The 16,502-nt window shown below is 60.1% G+C and overlaps 2 protein-coding genes across 2 annotated transcripts in view; both read right to left on the minus strand.

Annotated features, from left to right (window-relative positions):
• Positions 1–29: 29 nt before the first annotated feature.
• LOC117802820 lies at positions 30–2,018 on the minus strand. Its single transcript, XM_034663643.1, has 2 exons — positions 1,826–2,018; positions 30–579 (listed from the first exon to the last, which is right to left on the minus strand). Exons 1-2 carry the CDS (start codon positions 2,016–2,018, stop codon positions 35–37), a joined length of 738 nt encoding a protein of 245 aa, XP_034519534.1. The 3' UTR covers positions 30–34.
• Positions 2,019–2,665: 647 nt separating this feature from the next.
• Positions 2,666–16,502, minus strand: part of LOC100465393 (cilia- and flagella-associated protein 46) — a 97,481-nt gene continuing 83,644 nt past the window's right edge. Inside the window, exons 45-56 of the mRNA XM_034663486.1 lie at positions 16,133–16,230; positions 15,576–15,652; positions 14,797–14,927; positions 14,017–14,138; positions 13,110–13,189; positions 11,276–11,437; positions 6,505–6,569; positions 6,356–6,416; positions 6,250–6,285; positions 5,564–5,666; positions 4,462–4,574; positions 2,666–3,215 (exon numbers count right to left, since the gene is read on the minus strand). Coding sequence (XP_034519377.1) covers positions 2,671–3,215; positions 4,462–4,574; positions 5,564–5,666; positions 6,250–6,285; positions 6,356–6,416; positions 6,505–6,569; positions 11,276–11,437; positions 13,110–13,189; positions 14,017–14,138; positions 14,797–14,927; positions 15,576–15,652; positions 16,133–16,230 — 1,593 coding nt within the window. The 3' untranslated portion in view covers positions 2,666–2,670. The remainder of the gene's footprint in view (positions 3,216–4,461; positions 4,575–5,563; positions 5,667–6,249; positions 6,286–6,355; positions 6,417–6,504; positions 6,570–11,275; positions 11,438–13,109; positions 13,190–14,016; positions 14,139–14,796; positions 14,928–15,575; positions 15,653–16,132; positions 16,231–16,502) is intronic.

Below are 16,502 nucleotides of genomic sequence, written 5' to 3' on the forward strand. Positions count from 1 at the left end.
CCCCCCATCCCCCCACTCCCACGTGAAATGTCATTTAACAAGACAGGGCATTCCGGCGTGCTGTCAGTCCCTCTGGACCACTCCCAACCTTGCGGTGGGGTCGGGAGGCAAAGCACCCATCATGAGACTCTCCGCCACCTTCGCAGCCCACGCAGGCACTGTGCTGCACGTGATGTGGGGAGCTCTGAAGCCAGGGCGCCCTCCCGGCTGCCGGCCCTCTGTCCCCTGGCCCAGTCACCGCAGGCCTTGGTCTGCCGCTGGAGCTCCCCTCCTTCCTCCACTGCACCCCCCTCCAACCAGACTCCTCCAGGGAAGGGTCTGGGCAGATGGTAGAGTTGGCTCCTTCATGGGGCTCTGCCCATGGGACGCAGGGACACTCTGTCCCCGCACACTCCCTGGGGAGCACATCCGTCAGTCCTAGACCCCCAGGCGCCCCCCTATTCAGTGTGTGGAGGCCAGGCTGCTGGCTCAAGCTGGTGCAGGGGGACAGCAGGTACCTCTTGTTCTCTGACTTCTCCATATGCCGCCGCATGCTCTTGTAGGACCGAGTCAGGCCCAGCAGGACCATCATCTGGCACTCTGCAGGACACGGGAGGGGCAGTCCAGCAGCTGCACGCCCAGGAGCGGGAGGCCAGTGCACGCTGATGGTGTCACCCAGGGCTTGGGAGAATCAGGCTCAGACTTGACATCCGTACACCCTTTCCCGAGACCCAGTGGCTGCACAAGCACACGGGGATGTTAAGTGATTCGGGAACCCCACAGCCTTCCCCGTCTTCCAGTGCAGTCAGCTCAGCTCCAAGCACGCCATGCTGACAAGGCACCCCAGCCTGCCAGGGGTGATCTCAGGCAAGTGGCCCCCCGTGTGTCCACTGACACAGCAACATTTGGCCATGGGCATGCCGAGAGCCCCGTGTGCACAGAGTTGACTCCCCACTTCCTGCAGTGGCCTGGCTGAGGGCAGGCGTGGGGGGGCTGTGCCCAGGGGCAGGCAGACCTTCCAAATGCAGGAGGGTAAGCCTCAGTGGGGAGTAGCGTAGGGCACCCGTGGTCACCCCCACACGAGCTTGGTGAGCTTCAGAATTCCTCCAACCTCAAGCATCTGAGAAGGCCTCGTTTCTACCTCCCCTTGGGGCAAAGAATGTGCTGGGCGACAGGCTTCTAGGGTGGGGTGGGCTGTGGCGTGGCCTGTCTCCAGGGGGCTGGGAAGGAGACAGGTAGCAGGTGATGGTGTGGGGGTGTTCAGGTGCCCTGACCACGGAACACACGTCCATGTGCTTGTTATGCTGTCGTCACTGGGCCATGTGCTTCCTGAGGGTCCCTGAAAGGCTCTCCTGCGACTGCGTGGTGCGGCCAGTCAGCCACTGACTGCCTCAGGAGACGGTCACTCAAGGGCAAGCCAGACCGCCCACTCAGAAGTCCTCAGGGGATAGCCAGAGGGAATACAAGGCCTAGAGTGCCCACATTTACACTGGGAGTGAGGGGGGGTGGGCTGTGGTCAGTGTGTTCTGGAAATGCCCACCCTATGCTTCCTGGACTCTGCAGGCCCAGCCCTGGGGGGTGACCCTCCCAGCTCCTGCCTCTGGCTGTGCCTGTCAGGTCTGGAACTCTGAACTGGGTCTCTGAGAAATGGAGGAGGGGGACAAGGGCAGGAGGGGGCTTCTCCCCCACTGTGTTTCCAGAGTGCCCCGGCCCCCCAAGCCCTTTCTCAGACAGACGATGACTGATGGAGACACAGGGCCTTGCTCTGTCCCTGTGTGGATCCATCCCACGCGCTGGGGTCCTGGCAGAGCGTCGGGCTTCTGGGGGCCCCGAGGGGCTGTCTCACCTCGTAGGTTCATGGCAGCCAACCTTTCCACCAGTATGTGGGACAGGAAGCTCTCCATGCCATAGAAGAAAAAGCCGCTGCAGGTGCCCAGGAGCTGCTCCCACTCGGCCTGGCTGCAAAGGGAACGCGGGTGGCCAGAGGCAGGCAGCAGGAGTCCCAGGGTGTCCCCGGGGTGCTGCAGCCCGGACCACATCTGTCCTGGGCCTTCGGGGCTGCGGCTGCAGGCTGGGCAAGCTCTCAGGACGTGTTTTGAAAGCAAAGCCTGTCCTGAGCTCTTCACTCCTCGTCCCACCCATCTGCTAGGACTGGACTAACGTCCACTCTCCTGGTGCCCGGCGTCAGCCTCCATCCTGGGTTCTACCCACATGATTCTCCAGAGCATGGACCTCGGGTCCCTGGAATGAACTCTCATCTCACTGAGCAGTGGCTCTGGAAAATGCTAGAAGGACACTTCCCTGATGGCCAGCCGCTTCCAGGTCTCTGAGAGAACCCACAGGGGAGTCCTGCCCCCAGCAGGCTGCACCACTCCAGCAGGCCCTGCCCACCGCCCACAGGCCCCGCCCACGTGTGGCCCTAAACTTCTTCAGCAGGCCCCTGACACTGCTGCCCTTCCTCATCTCACAGGCCCCGCCCACTCGCTCCCCGCCCCAGCGGGCCCCGCCTCCTCTCCCGCAGCCCCGCCCCTCTCCAGCAGGTTCTCCCCCCACAACCCCCTCTAGTCCCCAGAGCCAGGGGCACGCCCTGCACTGGACAGGCTGGGGGACCCCTGCAGAAGCACACTCCCGGGTGCCAGGTCCTCATCTGTAAAGTGGGAATNATCCCCCCACTCCCACGTGAAATGTCATTTAACAAGACAGGGCATTCCGGCGTGCTGTCAGTCCCTCTGGACCACTCCCAACCTTGCGGTGGGGTCGGGAGGCAAAGCACCCATCATGAGACTCTCCGCCACCTTCGCAGCCCACGCAGGCACTGTGCTGCACGTGATGTGGGGAGCTCTGAAGCCAGGGCGCCCTCCCGGCTGCCGGCCCTCTGTCCCCTGGCCCAGTCACCGCAGGCCTTGGTCTGCCGCTGGAGCTCCCCTCCTTCCTCCACTGCACCCCCCTCCAACCAGACTCCTCCAGGGAAGGGTCTGGGCAGATGGTAGAGTTGGCTCCCTCATGGGGCTCTGCCCATGGGACGCAGGGACACTCTGTCCCCGCACACTCCCTGGGGAGCACATCCGTCAGTCCTAGACCCCCAGGCGCCCCCCTATTCAGTGTGTGGAGGCCAGGCTGCTGGCTCAAGCTGGTGCAGGGGGACAGCAGGTACCTCTTGTTCTCTGACTTCTCCATATGCCGCCGCATGCTCTTGTAGGACCGAGTCAGGCCCAGCAGGACCATCATCTGGCACTCTGCAGGACACGGGAGGGGCAGTCCAGCAGCTGCACGCCCAGGAGCGGGAGGCCAGTGCACGCTGGTGGTGTCACCCAGGGCTTGGGAGAATCAGGCTCAGACTTGACATCCGTACACCCTTTCCCGAGACCCAGTGGCTGCACAAGCACACGGGGATGTTAAGTGATTCGGGAACCCCACAGCCTTCCCCGTCTTCCAGTGCAGTCAGCTCAGCTCCAAGCACGCCATGCTGACAAGGCACCCCAGCCTGCCAGGGGTGATCTCAGGCAAGTGGCCCCCCGTGTGTCCACTGACACAGCAACATTTGGCCATGGGCATGCCGAGAGCCCCGTGTGCACAGAGTTGACTCCCCACTTCCTGCAGTGGCCTGGCTGAGGGCAGGCGTGGGGGGGCTGTGCCCAGGGGCAGGCAGACCTTCCAAATGCAGGAGGGTAAGCCTCAGTGGGGAGTAGCGTAGGGCACCCGTGGTCACCCCCACACGAGCTTGGTGAGCTTCAGAATTCCTCCAACCTCAAGCATCTGAGAAGGCCTCGTTTCTACCTCCCCTTGGGGCAAAGAATGTGCTGGGCGACAGGCTTCTAGGGTGGGGTGGGCTGTGGCGTGGCCTGTCTCCAGGGGGCTGGGAAGGAGACAGGTAGCAGGTGATGGTGTGGGGGTGTTCAGGTGCCCTGACCACGGAACACACGTCCATGTGCTTGTTATGCTGTCGTCACTGGGCCATGTGCTTCCTGAGGGTCCCTGAAAGGCTCTCCTGCGACTGCGTGGTGCGGCCAGTCAGCCACTGACTGCCTCAGGAGACGGTCACTCAAGGGCAAGCCAGACCGCCCACTCAGAAGTCCTCAGGGGATAGCCAGAGGGAATACAAGGCCTAGAGTGCCCACATTTACACTGGGAGTGAGGGGGGGTGGGCTGTGGTCAGTGTGTTCTGGAAATGCCCACCCTATGCTTCCTGGACTCTGCAGGCCCAGCCCTGGGGGGTGACCCTCCCAGCTCCTGCCTCTGGCTGTGCCTGTCAGGTCTGGAACTCTGAACTGGGTCTCTGAGAAATGGAGGAGGGGGACAAGGGCAGGAGGGGGCTTCTCCCCCACTGTGTTTCCAGAGTGCCCCGGCCCCCCAAGCCCTTTCTCAGACAGACGATGACTGATGGAGACACAGGGCCTTGCTCTGTCCCTGTGTGGATCCATCCCACGCGCTGGGGTCCTGGCAGAGCGTCGGGCTTCTGGGGGCCCTGAGGGGCTGTCTCACCTCGTAGGTTCATGGCAGCCAACCTTTCCACCAGTATGTGGGACAGGAAGCTCTCCATGCCATAGAAGAAAAAGCCGCTGCAGGTGCCCAGGAGCTGCTCCCACTCGGCCTGGCTGCAAAGGGAACGCGGGTGGCCAGAGGCAGGCAGCGGGAGTCCCAGGGTGTCCCCGGGGTGCTGCAGCCCGGACCACATCTGTCCTGGGCCTTCGGGGCTGCGGCTGCAGGCTGGGCAAGCTCTCAGGACGTGTTTTGAAAGCAAAGCCTGTCCTGAGCTCTTCACTCCTCGTCCCACCCATCTGCTAGGACTGGACTAACGTCCACTCTCCTGGTGCCCGGCGTCAGCCTCCATCCTGGGTTCTACCCACATGATTCTCCAGAGCATGGACCTCGGGTCCCTGGAATGAACTCTCATCTCACTGAGCAGTGGCTCTGGAAAATGCTAGAAGGACACTTCCCTGATGGCCAGCCGCTTCCAGGTCTCTGAGAGAACCCACAGGGGAGTCCTGCCCCCAGCAGGCTGCACCACTCCAGCAGGCCCTGCCCACCGCCCACAGGCCCCGCCCACGTGTGGCCCTAAACTTCTTCAGCAGGCCCCTGACACTGCTGCCCTTCCTCATCTCACAGGCCCCGCCCACTCGCTCCCCGCCCCAGCGGGCCCCGCCTCCTCTCCCGCAGCCCCGCCCCTCTCCAGCAGGTTCTCCCCCCACAACCCCCTCTAGTCCCCAGAGCCAGGGGCACGCCCTGCACTGGACAGGCTGGGGGACCCCTGCAGAAGCACACTCCCGGGTGCCAGGTCCTCATCTGTAAAGTGGGAATGAGGGCAATGCCGCCCCCACTCAGGCACTATGAGAACCGAGGAGCCCACTGTGTGATGAAGAGAGGCCAGACACCTGGAGGCTCTGGGGGTGGGGGCGGCAAGGGGGCTTGACAGGACAGAATGGGGGGGTCAGGGTTGGGGGGAGCCTGAGGGAAAGAGTGAGGAGAGAGGGAGAAGGGCGACACGGAGCACAGCAGTCCCTCCCACCATGTCTGGAGCACCCCCAGCTGGCTCACACCACCCTGCTCACTGCAGGACGATGTCCCCAGACACCCCGACACCAACCTGGGGAAGTGCTTATTTCCCAGATGTCCCACCCAGAGAGCGGTGAACGTGTCTCGGAATCTTTCCAAAATTTCCCGGGTGACGAAGACAGGAGTCAGCCTTTCTACAACACGAATTGAATGGTGAGGAAACACAGGAGTTTGTCTCACATGGCAACAGTAAGGGAGACGGACCGCAGGCTGTCCCCTGCTGTGGCCCGTTTGGACATACAGGACGTGGCGGAGTCAACGCTTGCTGCGTGTGGACATGTCAGGGCTCCCTCCCTCCTTTGTGAAGAGATTTTACACTCGATCTTAGCCGAAAGGCTGAGAAGCGATGTAAAGAGATTTTAAAAACCAATTTATCAAAAGGAGAGCCCACAGGAATCAGACACTTAGAGCTGCAGTGGGCGGCGGGAAGTCGTTTTGGGCTCTGAGAAGGGGGCAGCGGACCTCACTTCAGGGGTTCGCTTTTCCTACAACCATCATCCTGACCTGGCTGTGATGGTCAAGGGCCACAGGACCGCACTCCAGCCCCCCACCGTGGTCAGTGTAATGGGAGGAGACAGAAGGTGGAGGCCGTGCACAGGAGGCGGGCTCGGAGGCCACAGCACTGTGCCCACGCTGCTCTGTGGCTGAGCCCAGAGGGTGGCATGTGGCGTGTTTGTGCACGTGTGTGCACGTCGAGGGCCCGTGGGAGGCACTCACCTATGCCCTGGGCCTCCTCATAGGGGTCCACGATGACTAGGTCTGCGTTAAGGAGAAACAGCGCACGCGCCTGCGTGTCCCGGGCAGCGGGGCCGGTAAAGGATACACTTGAAGTTGTCGGCGTCGACTATGAGGCAGTCCGGGGGGATGAGCCGGGGCGGAGTGTCCTGCACCACACACAAGGGTCATTGGGGGCCGCTGGGGGGTCCTGCATCCTGCAGGGGGGACCCAGGCTCCCCAGGCCCATCTGCCCACCTTCTGTCCCTTCTTCGCCGGACTCCTCTTCTTGCCTCTGCCCTCCTTCTTCACGGGCCCCTCGGCTGCAAACAAAAGGTGGTGTTTGGGGCCAGCACAGCTGGAGGCCCACAGCCTTATGATGAACGCACTAAATGTCCCTGAACTGTTCACTTTATAATGGTTATTTTTTCACCTTAATAAAAAAAACAAAAAGTAGCGAGAACAACTGACTTTAATTTTTGTAAAGTTGAAAGAGCTATGGGTTCTAAATGTAAAGGCTCACAGGGCCAGGGAAGGCCTGAGCCAGGAGACCTCAAGCAAGGAACAGTCACCAGAAGCCCCCCTGCCTACCTGGCTGACCATTCACACACCACGCTGGGCACCCACCAGTGTGCCCGCGGCGGCAGCCCAGTGCCAGGGCTGGGCCCGCTGGGTCCCTCTGCCTCCGGCACGAGGGTTTGCACTTCACTCTTCTAGCGGCTTGCAGATTCTTTAGGAAGGTCCGAAAATAATGACCGTTTAATTCCTCTCCTTCCGCCCTCACGCCTCTCATTTCCGCGCGTCTGCCGGCATTGCGCCTCCCGCGGAGAAGGGACCGAGGCTCCCGCTGTGTCTTGCCGGCGCGCTCCCTGGGGTGTCCCATCAAGAAGGCGGCTTGCTCTAGGTCTGGATGGAGCCTCAACCACGATGAGCCATGTTCACTGTCTCTGTGTGCTAAGAATTTCTATTACAAACGCACACATTTTGTCAAATGCTCTTTTCCTGCAGCAACCGAGATGCTTGTAAGTTTGCTTTCCCTTAATCTAATATAATGACACTTGTAAATTTTTGAGGTCAGACTGGGTGATGCAAGTTCTGTTTTTCTTTCTTGTGCTGTTCTTGGCAGTTTCGGTGGCAGGGGCCGACGGAAGGCTGGGACGGGTTGGCCCCTTTTCCCTCCTCTCAGGGAGATCTGTTAAGACTGATGTGAACGGGTTCTGGAAGGTCTGGTAGATCTCAAAGAAGTAAGTCTGTTCATCCTCTTTCCCTGCTGGTTCTGAGACCATTTGGAGTTTTCCTTCTTGAGTCATGAGCCGCTCTTCCCCAGGACGTGGTCCGCTTTGCTGCGGGGTTTGCACACACCGACGTCAGGTCCCTCAGGCGTCTTCAGAGTCTGAGTCTCTGTTCATCCCTGACTTTGTGTATTTGTGCCCCATCCACTCTTCTTGATCATTCTTGTCAGAAGGCGTCTATTTAATGAGTTTTTTAAAATTTTTATTTCCGGGGCCCCTGGGTGGCTCAGTCGGTGAAGCGTCTGCCTTCGGCTCAGGTCATGATCTCAGGGTCCTGGGATCGAGTCCCGTTAGGCTCCCTGCTCAGCAGGAAGCCCGCTTATCCCTCTGCCACTCCCCCTGCTTGTGCTCTCTCCCTTTTTCTGTCACATGAATAAATAACATCTTTAAAAAATTCTGTTCTTCTATTTGTTGATGTCTGTTCATGTGTTTATTGTACCCTTTCCTCTGCTTGCTTTGAGTTTTTCTTTCTTTACCTTTTCTTGCTGTTCTTGCTCTAACTTCATAAATTCAATGCTTAGCTTTTACACTTCCAACATTTTCCTTTTCTGATACGAACGTCCAAAGCGGTGAGACCCTTCCAGACCCCGCTGCCGTTAACACTCCACCGGCCGTGGACTTGGACCTTCCTGCGATCCTTTCTCCTGAGCCCCAGGAAATATGCAGAAGTATGTTTTTAAATTTCCAAATGAATGGGATTGAGGAGATCCACCCTTGGTGGTGGCTTCTGCTCTCATCATCCTGGGATGTCGCTAACGTGCGTCGCTCCGGGCATTCGTGGGGAGGATGTCCCCAGGTGTTGTGCGGCTTCCGTGTCTGTCCACGGCGCGGCTCAGACTCTCTCTGCTTTTCCTCTGTTTGTCCGACCTGCCTGGACGTGGGGGTGTGTGCGATCTACCATCGCGGGACGGGTCCCTCCGTCCTGTCCTGGGATTTGACTGCTCGTCGCTTCACGTATTTTATCCTGCTGATGAACCGACCGTTATCACCGTGGAGTGACCCCAGCCCTGAGGTGGTCACGGCGGCTCCTCGTGGCAGCGGGTCACTGCGACAGCCTGCTGTCAAGCGCACGTCCTGCGGCTTTGGCGTGCCTCGTCACCCACACTGTCGTGGAGTTGGCTGGTGTGGCCCATTTATTCATTTCTTTTTTGATTTATGATCCAGATGGACTAATTTCCACCACTTTGCCTTTTGATTTTTGTTTGTTCCACTTGTCCTGTCACTGGCTGCTGGCCGCTCGGGTGAGCTTTGTTTTTCTTCTTTCTTTTCCCTCTGTCGTCTGGAGTTCATACACCGATTCTCTGCCTTTGGTGGTTCTCCTTAAAGATTTACCGGGGAACCTCTCACCCGCAAACACGCCNTTTCTTTTCTGATTTATGATCCAGATGGACTAATTTCCACCACTTTGCCTTTTGATTTTTGTTTGTTCCACTTGTCCTGTCACTGGCTGCTGGCCGCTCGGGTGAGCTTTGTTTTTCTTCTTTCTTTTCCCTCTGTCGTCTGGAGTTCATACACCGATTCTCTGCCTTTGGTGGTTCTCCTTAAAGATTTACCGGGAACCTCTCACCCGCAAACACGCCTGTGGCCGGAGCAGCTCATGGCTCTGACAGCGTCCCGCTCGGGGTGTGCGGGCCCTGGCGGTCAGCGCTCAGGCGTGTGTTGAGAGAGACTGAACTCATCCTGCCGGCGTTGTTGCTTGAGTTTGGGTGCGTTTCCTGTTGCTGCTGTAACAGATCAGCACATGTGCAGGGGTGTAAAACCACACCCGGGTAGTGTCACAGGCCTGGAGGTCAGGGTCGAAAGGGGTCCCATGGGCGGAAACGGAGGTGGGCAGGGCTCTTTCCTCCTGGGGCTCCGGGGAGAATCGGTGCCGGCCTCTTCCAGCCTCTGGCGGCTTCGGCCCGGGCGCCTCCCCATCTTCGGCGGCGGCGGCCTCTTCCCGTGTCTCTGTCCCCCTCCTGCCTCCATCTTAGAGGCGCCTGGTGCGCCGTCGGGCCCCCCGCTCAGCCAGGACACTCTCCCGTGTCCGCACGGTCACTGGGTCACACTCCCGGATGCCGGGAGCGGGGTGTGCAGCCTCCGGGCCGCCACTCCTCCCTCCACCCCGGGGTGGCTCCACGCTGCCGCCATCACCACAGCAACACTGGCCACGCAGAGCCAAGGGGTAAGAAGGACCCTCCCGTAAATGGTGCGCAGCCGGGGGTGGTCCAGCGGGGAAGAAACGTAACCGCATCTCACACCGAGGCTCAAGAGGGGGCCACCACGTGAAAGGCAGAAAAGAAAAACAGATGTATTTACGAGGTATCATGGGAGAATGGCTGCATGGTTGTGAGGTAAGAAAACAAGTTTTAAAAACGACCCCAAAGCACCAGCGGTTAAGAAAAAGATCGATACATTGGTCTGTATTACGATATTGTGTTCGAAAGGCACCATTTCGGCGTGTGAACGGACACGCTGCAGAGTGGGAGGGGACATCTGTCATTCCTGTACATAATAAGACAATCCATATGCAAACCTCTGGAAACCCCACAAATCAAAACCAACAAAAACCAGATAACCCGGCAAAACTTGGCCCTAGACTCGGACATGAGCGAGTCCATGGCGTGGCCAGCGGGGCGGGGGGCGGGGGCGTGTTCTCTGTCCTGTTATTTGAGGAGGTCTTAGATGCAGCGAGCTCGCCCACGAAGGGCCCTCCTTCCTCGCTGGGGGCTGCCACCATCCGCGGAGATGCGACAAATGCACCTGCTGTTCTTCACCAGCCCCATCCGCTCTTTGTTCCACTTTCCCTCTTTTTCTGCCTTTTGCGCATTCTTGTGTATTTTGTGTTGTTTCCCTTCATCTTCTTCATTGGTGTGTGGGCTTTAGTGCTCAGACTTTCTGCAGTAATGTAGGGATGTCGCTCGTGGCCTGCGCTGTCTCCATCGGGAAGTCGGGGTCACTCCTGGCCTCAATTCTGGGTGTTCCGTGGCTGCGGCTGAGATGATGTCGGGGTCCTCATCACTCTGACCACCTTCCCTGGAGTCTCCTCTCTGATTCTTGTGTCTGGGGCTTATGGAAACTTCTGGACATGTGGGATTATGGTTTTCATCAGATCTGGGGGTTGTGGGGGACACTGGCCATTATTAATTCCCATACTCCCCCTCCAAGGACTCTGATCCCAGGTCATCAGCTCCTCTAGGCTCGAGGTCCGTCCTCCGTGGGGTTGGCCCTGTTCTTGGGGACCAGGTTCTGCACGGCCTGCCCTCCAGTGTCTGAAACCCACCGCTCCATCTATTTCGGGTTTCCACTTGTTTCTGTTGGAAGGGCAAATTCGGTCCTTGTTACCTCCTCCAGCCTGCAGGGGTTCGGACGCTGGGCACATGGGTGCGAACAACCCCCCGGGACAGGACACGGTCAGCCCAAGTCACCAGCTGCCCCCAGGCCTGCGTGCCGTCCATCCTCCCGGTCCCCTCCCTCACTGCCCCTCGCCACCTAGGGAATGAGTAGCCACATCATTGGTCAACACCCATCCCCGGTCTGTGGGGCAAGAACAATGCTTAATTTCTCCCTCGGTGGACCTTTAGCACCTCACAGACACTGGGCGCACAGCAGGTGTTCTGTGACTATCTTGGAACGGATGAGGGCCTGGAATAAAGTGGGAACATCTGATAAGAAGCGTCTGACAGCAGTCCACGTCAGGCACTTCAGACGGGCCCAGTGCGAAGGTCAGTATAAGCGTGGCCGAGCACACCTCTTACCTGTCTCCTCTTTGTGGAGACGATTACACAGCATCTGCAGGGAGAATTCTCGGGACACGGAGAAGACCATCCCCTCCTCAAACACCGAGAGGCCTTCCAGCGGCAGCCCCAGAAGATGCTCGTCCACAATGAGGATGGTGTTGTCTGCAGCCTCGAGCTGAGCTGTGGACGGGGGACAGGAGCTACGAAGGCAGCGGGAGACACGCTCCCACGGACAGGCAAACCCCTGGGGTGGGCCTGCTGGTCTGGGTCTGTCTGTCCTTGTGGCAGCCGTTCCACCGCACACATAGGAAGAAGTCTGAGCTGGGCTCAGTGTATGAGGAGTGGGGTCACAGGGTCGTTGGGTCCTCCGCGGTTCGAGGACTTGCCCCCACATGGGCAGCCAATGCCCGGGGCAGGTCCGGGAATGCCATGACTCCTTCTAACCACAGAGCCCCCTTTCGAAGGATGAAGAGGTGTGCTGAAGGGTTTGCACCCCTGCGATGTGGCAGCCTCTCCAGGTGACCGCGGAGCACTCGGAGGAGCTGTCGGCCCTGCCTGGCTCGTGAGGAAACCTGCTCTTTGTGACAGGTGGAAAGGGGACGAAGGGCGAGGCCACCAGACACTTGAACTGAATTCACTATACGTACAAAGTAAAAACAAATTACTTAAAAGTGAGCAAAGGCCTTCATCTGGGGAGTTTTTAGGGCAGAATCTCAGTTCACAAAAGTGACCTCAGGTGGGCAAACTCTGGCCCCTCACCCTTACGGCGGGCCCCAGGAGGCCATAGGTGCTGGCACGTGAGCTGGAGCGACCGCGTCTGGGGCGCGGTGCTGGCCGGAGGGCACTGCCAGGCACTTTTGGAAATCAAAGCACCCTTGGATAGAGCAGCCCTGCTTTCCCTTCATGGATCAATGAAAATGACTCTGAGAAAAAGCGATTTATAGAGTCGCAGGTGCCGGCTGAGAGGCTGAACCCTTACGGACGTGCCACGCCCCTGGCCCGGTGCGGGGTGTGGATGACGGTGTTGGCACCTTTCACACGTGTGGAGACACATCAAGTGAGAAACCAGAGGGGCTGTCCTGGCGGCACAGAGGTGACCAGGAAGCCACTGGAGCTCGGGCACTGGCGCCCTCTCCCCAGCACGCTCACCTTCCTTCAGGACATCAGCAGATCACTGACGCAGAAACGCGTCTGCCCCTTGGGTCATCTGGGGCGCGCACACTCAGGATGCAGACGGGCAACATCACACATTGTTACTGCCATCAGCACACACACGTGGGCGGCCGGTTTTCCGAGGAAGGGCGAGCATGCTGGGGTCGGTGGTGCTGTCAGCAGCGGCATGCAGAGCCCCCACCCGGGGGCGCTGGTGTGGGGCTGTGCACACAGCCTTCTGGGGACCTTCCCACGCCTCTGGGGAGGCCTGTTCCCGACCCACCTAGGTTCTCCCAGAGCGGCGGGTGAACCCCAGCCCAAGTTCTCCAGCAGAAACTCCCGTCAGGCCGCACTCACCATGGGGCAGGGACACTTTCCTTTCCTTGTCTTTGCCTTTTGATTTCCCGGAATCTGCGACAGCCGCGGGAATCTGTGTTCTGGAAGTCAAAGGCACGTCGTCGGGTTTTCACGCGTACTAAGAGCGGGAGTGAGTGTCACAAGTCACGCTCCCAGACTCCCTCTCCCTGTGCTGGGGGCCGAGGGTAACTGGGCACACAGGTGCAGACGGGACTCAGGGTTCATCTCTGACCTCCTGGCAAATCTCAGCAGTACCGCCTGCCCTAGCCCTCTGCCTTCTTCTCNTGGCGGGTGAACCCCAGCCCAAGTTCTCCAGCAGAAACTCCTGTCAGGCCGCACTCACCATGGGGCAGGGACACTTTCCTTTCCTTGTCTTTGCCTTTTGATTTCCCGGAATCTGCGACAGCCGCGGGAATCTGTGTTCTGGAAGTCAAAGGCACGTCGTCGGGTTTTCACGCGTACTAAGAGCGGGAGTGAGTGTCACAAGTCACGCTCCACGACTCCCTCTCCCTGTGCTGGGGGCCGAGGGTAACTGGGCACACAGGTGCAGACGGGACTCAGGGTTCATCTCTGACCTCCTGGCAAATCTCAGCAGTACCGCCTGCCCTAGCCCTCTGCCTTCTTCTCCACGGAGCCTAAGTCACAGGGGCTCAGGATGGGGCCGCGCTCGCCACTCCCACCCTGCCTCAGCAGCAGAGGGCAACAGCGTGGCCGGGACGCGTCCCCAGAGAAGGTTTTCAGCAGCACTAGGGCTTCTTCCCCGCGACAGACGGTCCTGAGCCGGGCACTGTGGATGTGAATTCAGCACGCGAAGCTCANCCCCAGAGAAGCCCAGCACTAGGGCTTCTTCCCCGCGACAGACGGTCCTGAGCCGGGCACTGTGGATGTGAATTCAGCACGCGAAGCTCATCCCTTTCACGGCATCAGAGACTCGGACTTGCACGTGGGAACAGCACCCCCATCCCACAGCCAGCTCTTTCTGGGATCGGGGAGGCAGCAGAGCTGGCCTGCAGGCTGAGTCCCCACCCTGTCTGCCCTGGCTCCCCGGAGTCCTATTCCTGACTGCTCCCAGCATTTTGGGGCACTCCTAGGGACGGACAGATGGTGATCCTCCCCTCTGCCCCGAGGAGAGTGCCAGCTTTGGGCCTGAAACCCACACCCGCCGGGGCTCGGAGATGTAACCAGCCCCTCGCTCGCCCTCTGCGGCCTCAGCCCTCGGACGCTGGGAGCCATCAGCCCATGGCAGGTACCTGGCCTCAGGGCTCCTGAGCACTGGAAACAGTGGCTGCAGGAACTCCTCCATGGACGCCAGGACATCACTGAATTTCTGCAGAGAGTGTCCTTCCCTTTCAAGGTACACACTTTCCAATTCCTGTCTCAACCCAAACATCAGCCCGTGATCAGAAGCATCTAAGGGGGGGGCTCATTAAATCCCAACCCGGTTAGAGCAAAGAGTGGGAAGGACCCTGCACAGCCCTCAACCTGCCCTTCCCAAAAAAAGCCTGGTAGCCAGGGGCCCAGTCAGCTGCACAGCAGGGCTCCCTGCACCCGCCTGCCCCAGGACCAGGGCCCATCAGATCCCCCTGCGGACAGTGCTCCTTGCCTCGTCCGCCTGCCCACTCCTCCAAGAGGCCACTCTGGCACCCCCAGCCCCACCAGTTTCCCTGCTGGCATCAGGGAGGTGTCCAGCAGTGCCTGGGGTCCGGATGGCCAGTGCCACTCACCTAGCCCTCCCTGNGCCGTACCAGACTCGCTCAGGGATTCAAAGAGGAACTGCCTACCTTGTGTGTCCTGGGTGTCCAGCAGTGCCTGGGGTCCAGATGGCCAGTGCCACTCACCTAGCCCTCCCTGCCCCACCTTGCTGCCGCTGGGCCAGGGTCCTGGTCCCCAGNTCCAGCAGTGCCTGGGGTCCGGATGGCCAGTGCCACTCACCTAGCCCTCCCTGCCCCACCTTGCTGCCGCTGGGCCAGGGTCCTGGTCCCCAGCACTGCAGCGGCAGCAGCCTTGGACGCTGGGCTCAGGGGCCTCACCGTGCCTGAGCTTGGGGCCAGGCCCTCTTTGTTCACCTCGGCCTGGGTCAGCTCCCGGAACTGCTGAGTACTGGCCAATAGGCAGGAGAAGGTGTCTGGATCCACGGCCACCCGTGCCACCTTGCAGGAGCCTGTGGAGACCGACACCCCTGCTGTGTGTGCCCACCCCACGGCTTTGCAGACCACGCTCGGGGGCTGAGGACAGACAGAGTGGAGGTGTGCATGAACACTGGGAGTGGGTCTGCGTGAGCAAACCGCGGGCACAGGGCTTCTCCANTGGGGCTGAGGACAGAGTGGAGGTGTGCATGAACACTGGGAGTGGGTCTGCGTGAGCAAACCGCGGGCACAGGGCTTCTCCACGTGAGAAGGCGGTCCTGGCTGCAGACACAGCTTGCTGTGGCACTCATGATGGCTGTCAGCAGTGGGGACACAGATGGATGTCTCTGTTCCACAGCCTTCCTTCACTCTAAATGAAATGCTAAGTGGAGTTATGTGCCTGAGACGTAAGGAAGAAAGTGGGAATATAGTGTTTTTTGGGAGAAGAAATTCTGGAGGGGGAGTGGGGGCAGCTGGTCCTCTCTGTGGACTGGGAGTCCAGGAAACACACAACCCTGACTCCTTCCCCATCTCTTACAGACTCAGCGACCCCCCACGCGGCACACGCCCCCACCCGGCAAGCACACAAGCCGCCAAGCCCCGCAAGTGTGCATCGTGGCCCCTCGCAAGTGTGCCCCCTGTGCTGAGGATGAGGCCTGCTAAACACCTCTTGCAGAACTCACCTCCCACTTGGAGAACCTTCCCTTTGGCCGCGGGGATAGACTTGGGTCTCTCATAGGCAGCACAGTACAGATGGGCCCTGCTGGCAGGACACAGGGCAGGGTCAAAGCCCAGCTCGTGGGGTCCCAGAGGAGCCCCGGAGATGCCGATTTGGTGAACCACGTACACCCCGGCAGGAGCCCCCTCCCCATGAATGCCTTGGCCAAGTCAAGACCAGAATGGAAACAGGCCCATCTGGGCACAGTCGGTGAGCTGTCCACACCAGGCGAGGGTTCTGTTCCACGGCAAGGGTGGCATTCAGCAGACGCACAGGCCCCGTGCCATGGACAGCAAGCAGATCGGGGTCCCCAGTAGTACCAGCCTGGCTTTTCCCGGGGGGATGCTGCCCCACCGCATCTCAGCTGGGACCCTTTGCCAGCCCGTGTCTGTCCAGCCACGGCCTTGGGTCCACCCCTAACATGCCCTCCATCGTGGCATCCCTCGAGCCGTGTTCACCCCGCACCGCGAGACTTCTTAACAGGGTGGGGAACGGCCCAGAACAGGAACAGGGAGGCCTTACCGGTCCCGCGAGAGCTGCAGGATGAGGACCCGAAAGGTAGGCGGGATTTCATTCAGGAGGTTAAAATGCTGCTCAGTGACCCTGAGGTTTTGCCAAGCCTGTGCGTGATAAACAGGAATCAACCATGCACGACGCGGGGTGCAGGCCCAGGCGTTGTGGGGGGCCTCAGGGCGGGGGCGCGACACCTGCAGGACTCACGGCTGCCACAAGGGGGCAGAGGGCGCACGCGGACTCTCCGGGACCCGCCGAGCTTCCACTTGCCCGACAGGAGCGAGCCCGAGCCCAGCAGGCAACACACGGAAGACACTCCAGCACCCTCGTGTCTCCCCTCCGTCCTCCGCCGGGCCCCCTGGACGCCCCCGGTGTGCAC

This window comes from Ailuropoda melanoleuca, chromosome 6 (assembly GCF_002007445.2).
Source record: "Ailuropoda melanoleuca isolate Jingjing chromosome 6, ASM200744v2, whole genome shotgun sequence".
Taxonomy (NCBI): Eukaryota; Metazoa; Chordata; class Mammalia; order Carnivora; family Ursidae; genus Ailuropoda; species Ailuropoda melanoleuca.

Coding starts and splice junctions, on each gene's coding strand:
- LOC117802820 (XM_034663643.1), bottom strand. CDS start 2,018: ATGTGGTCCGGGCTGCAGCACCCCGGGGACACCCTGGGACTCCTGCTG. Junction 580..1,825: donor GGCTGCCATGAACCTACGAG/GTGAGACAGCCC, acceptor CGTGTCCTGCAG/AGTGCCAGATGATGGTCCTG.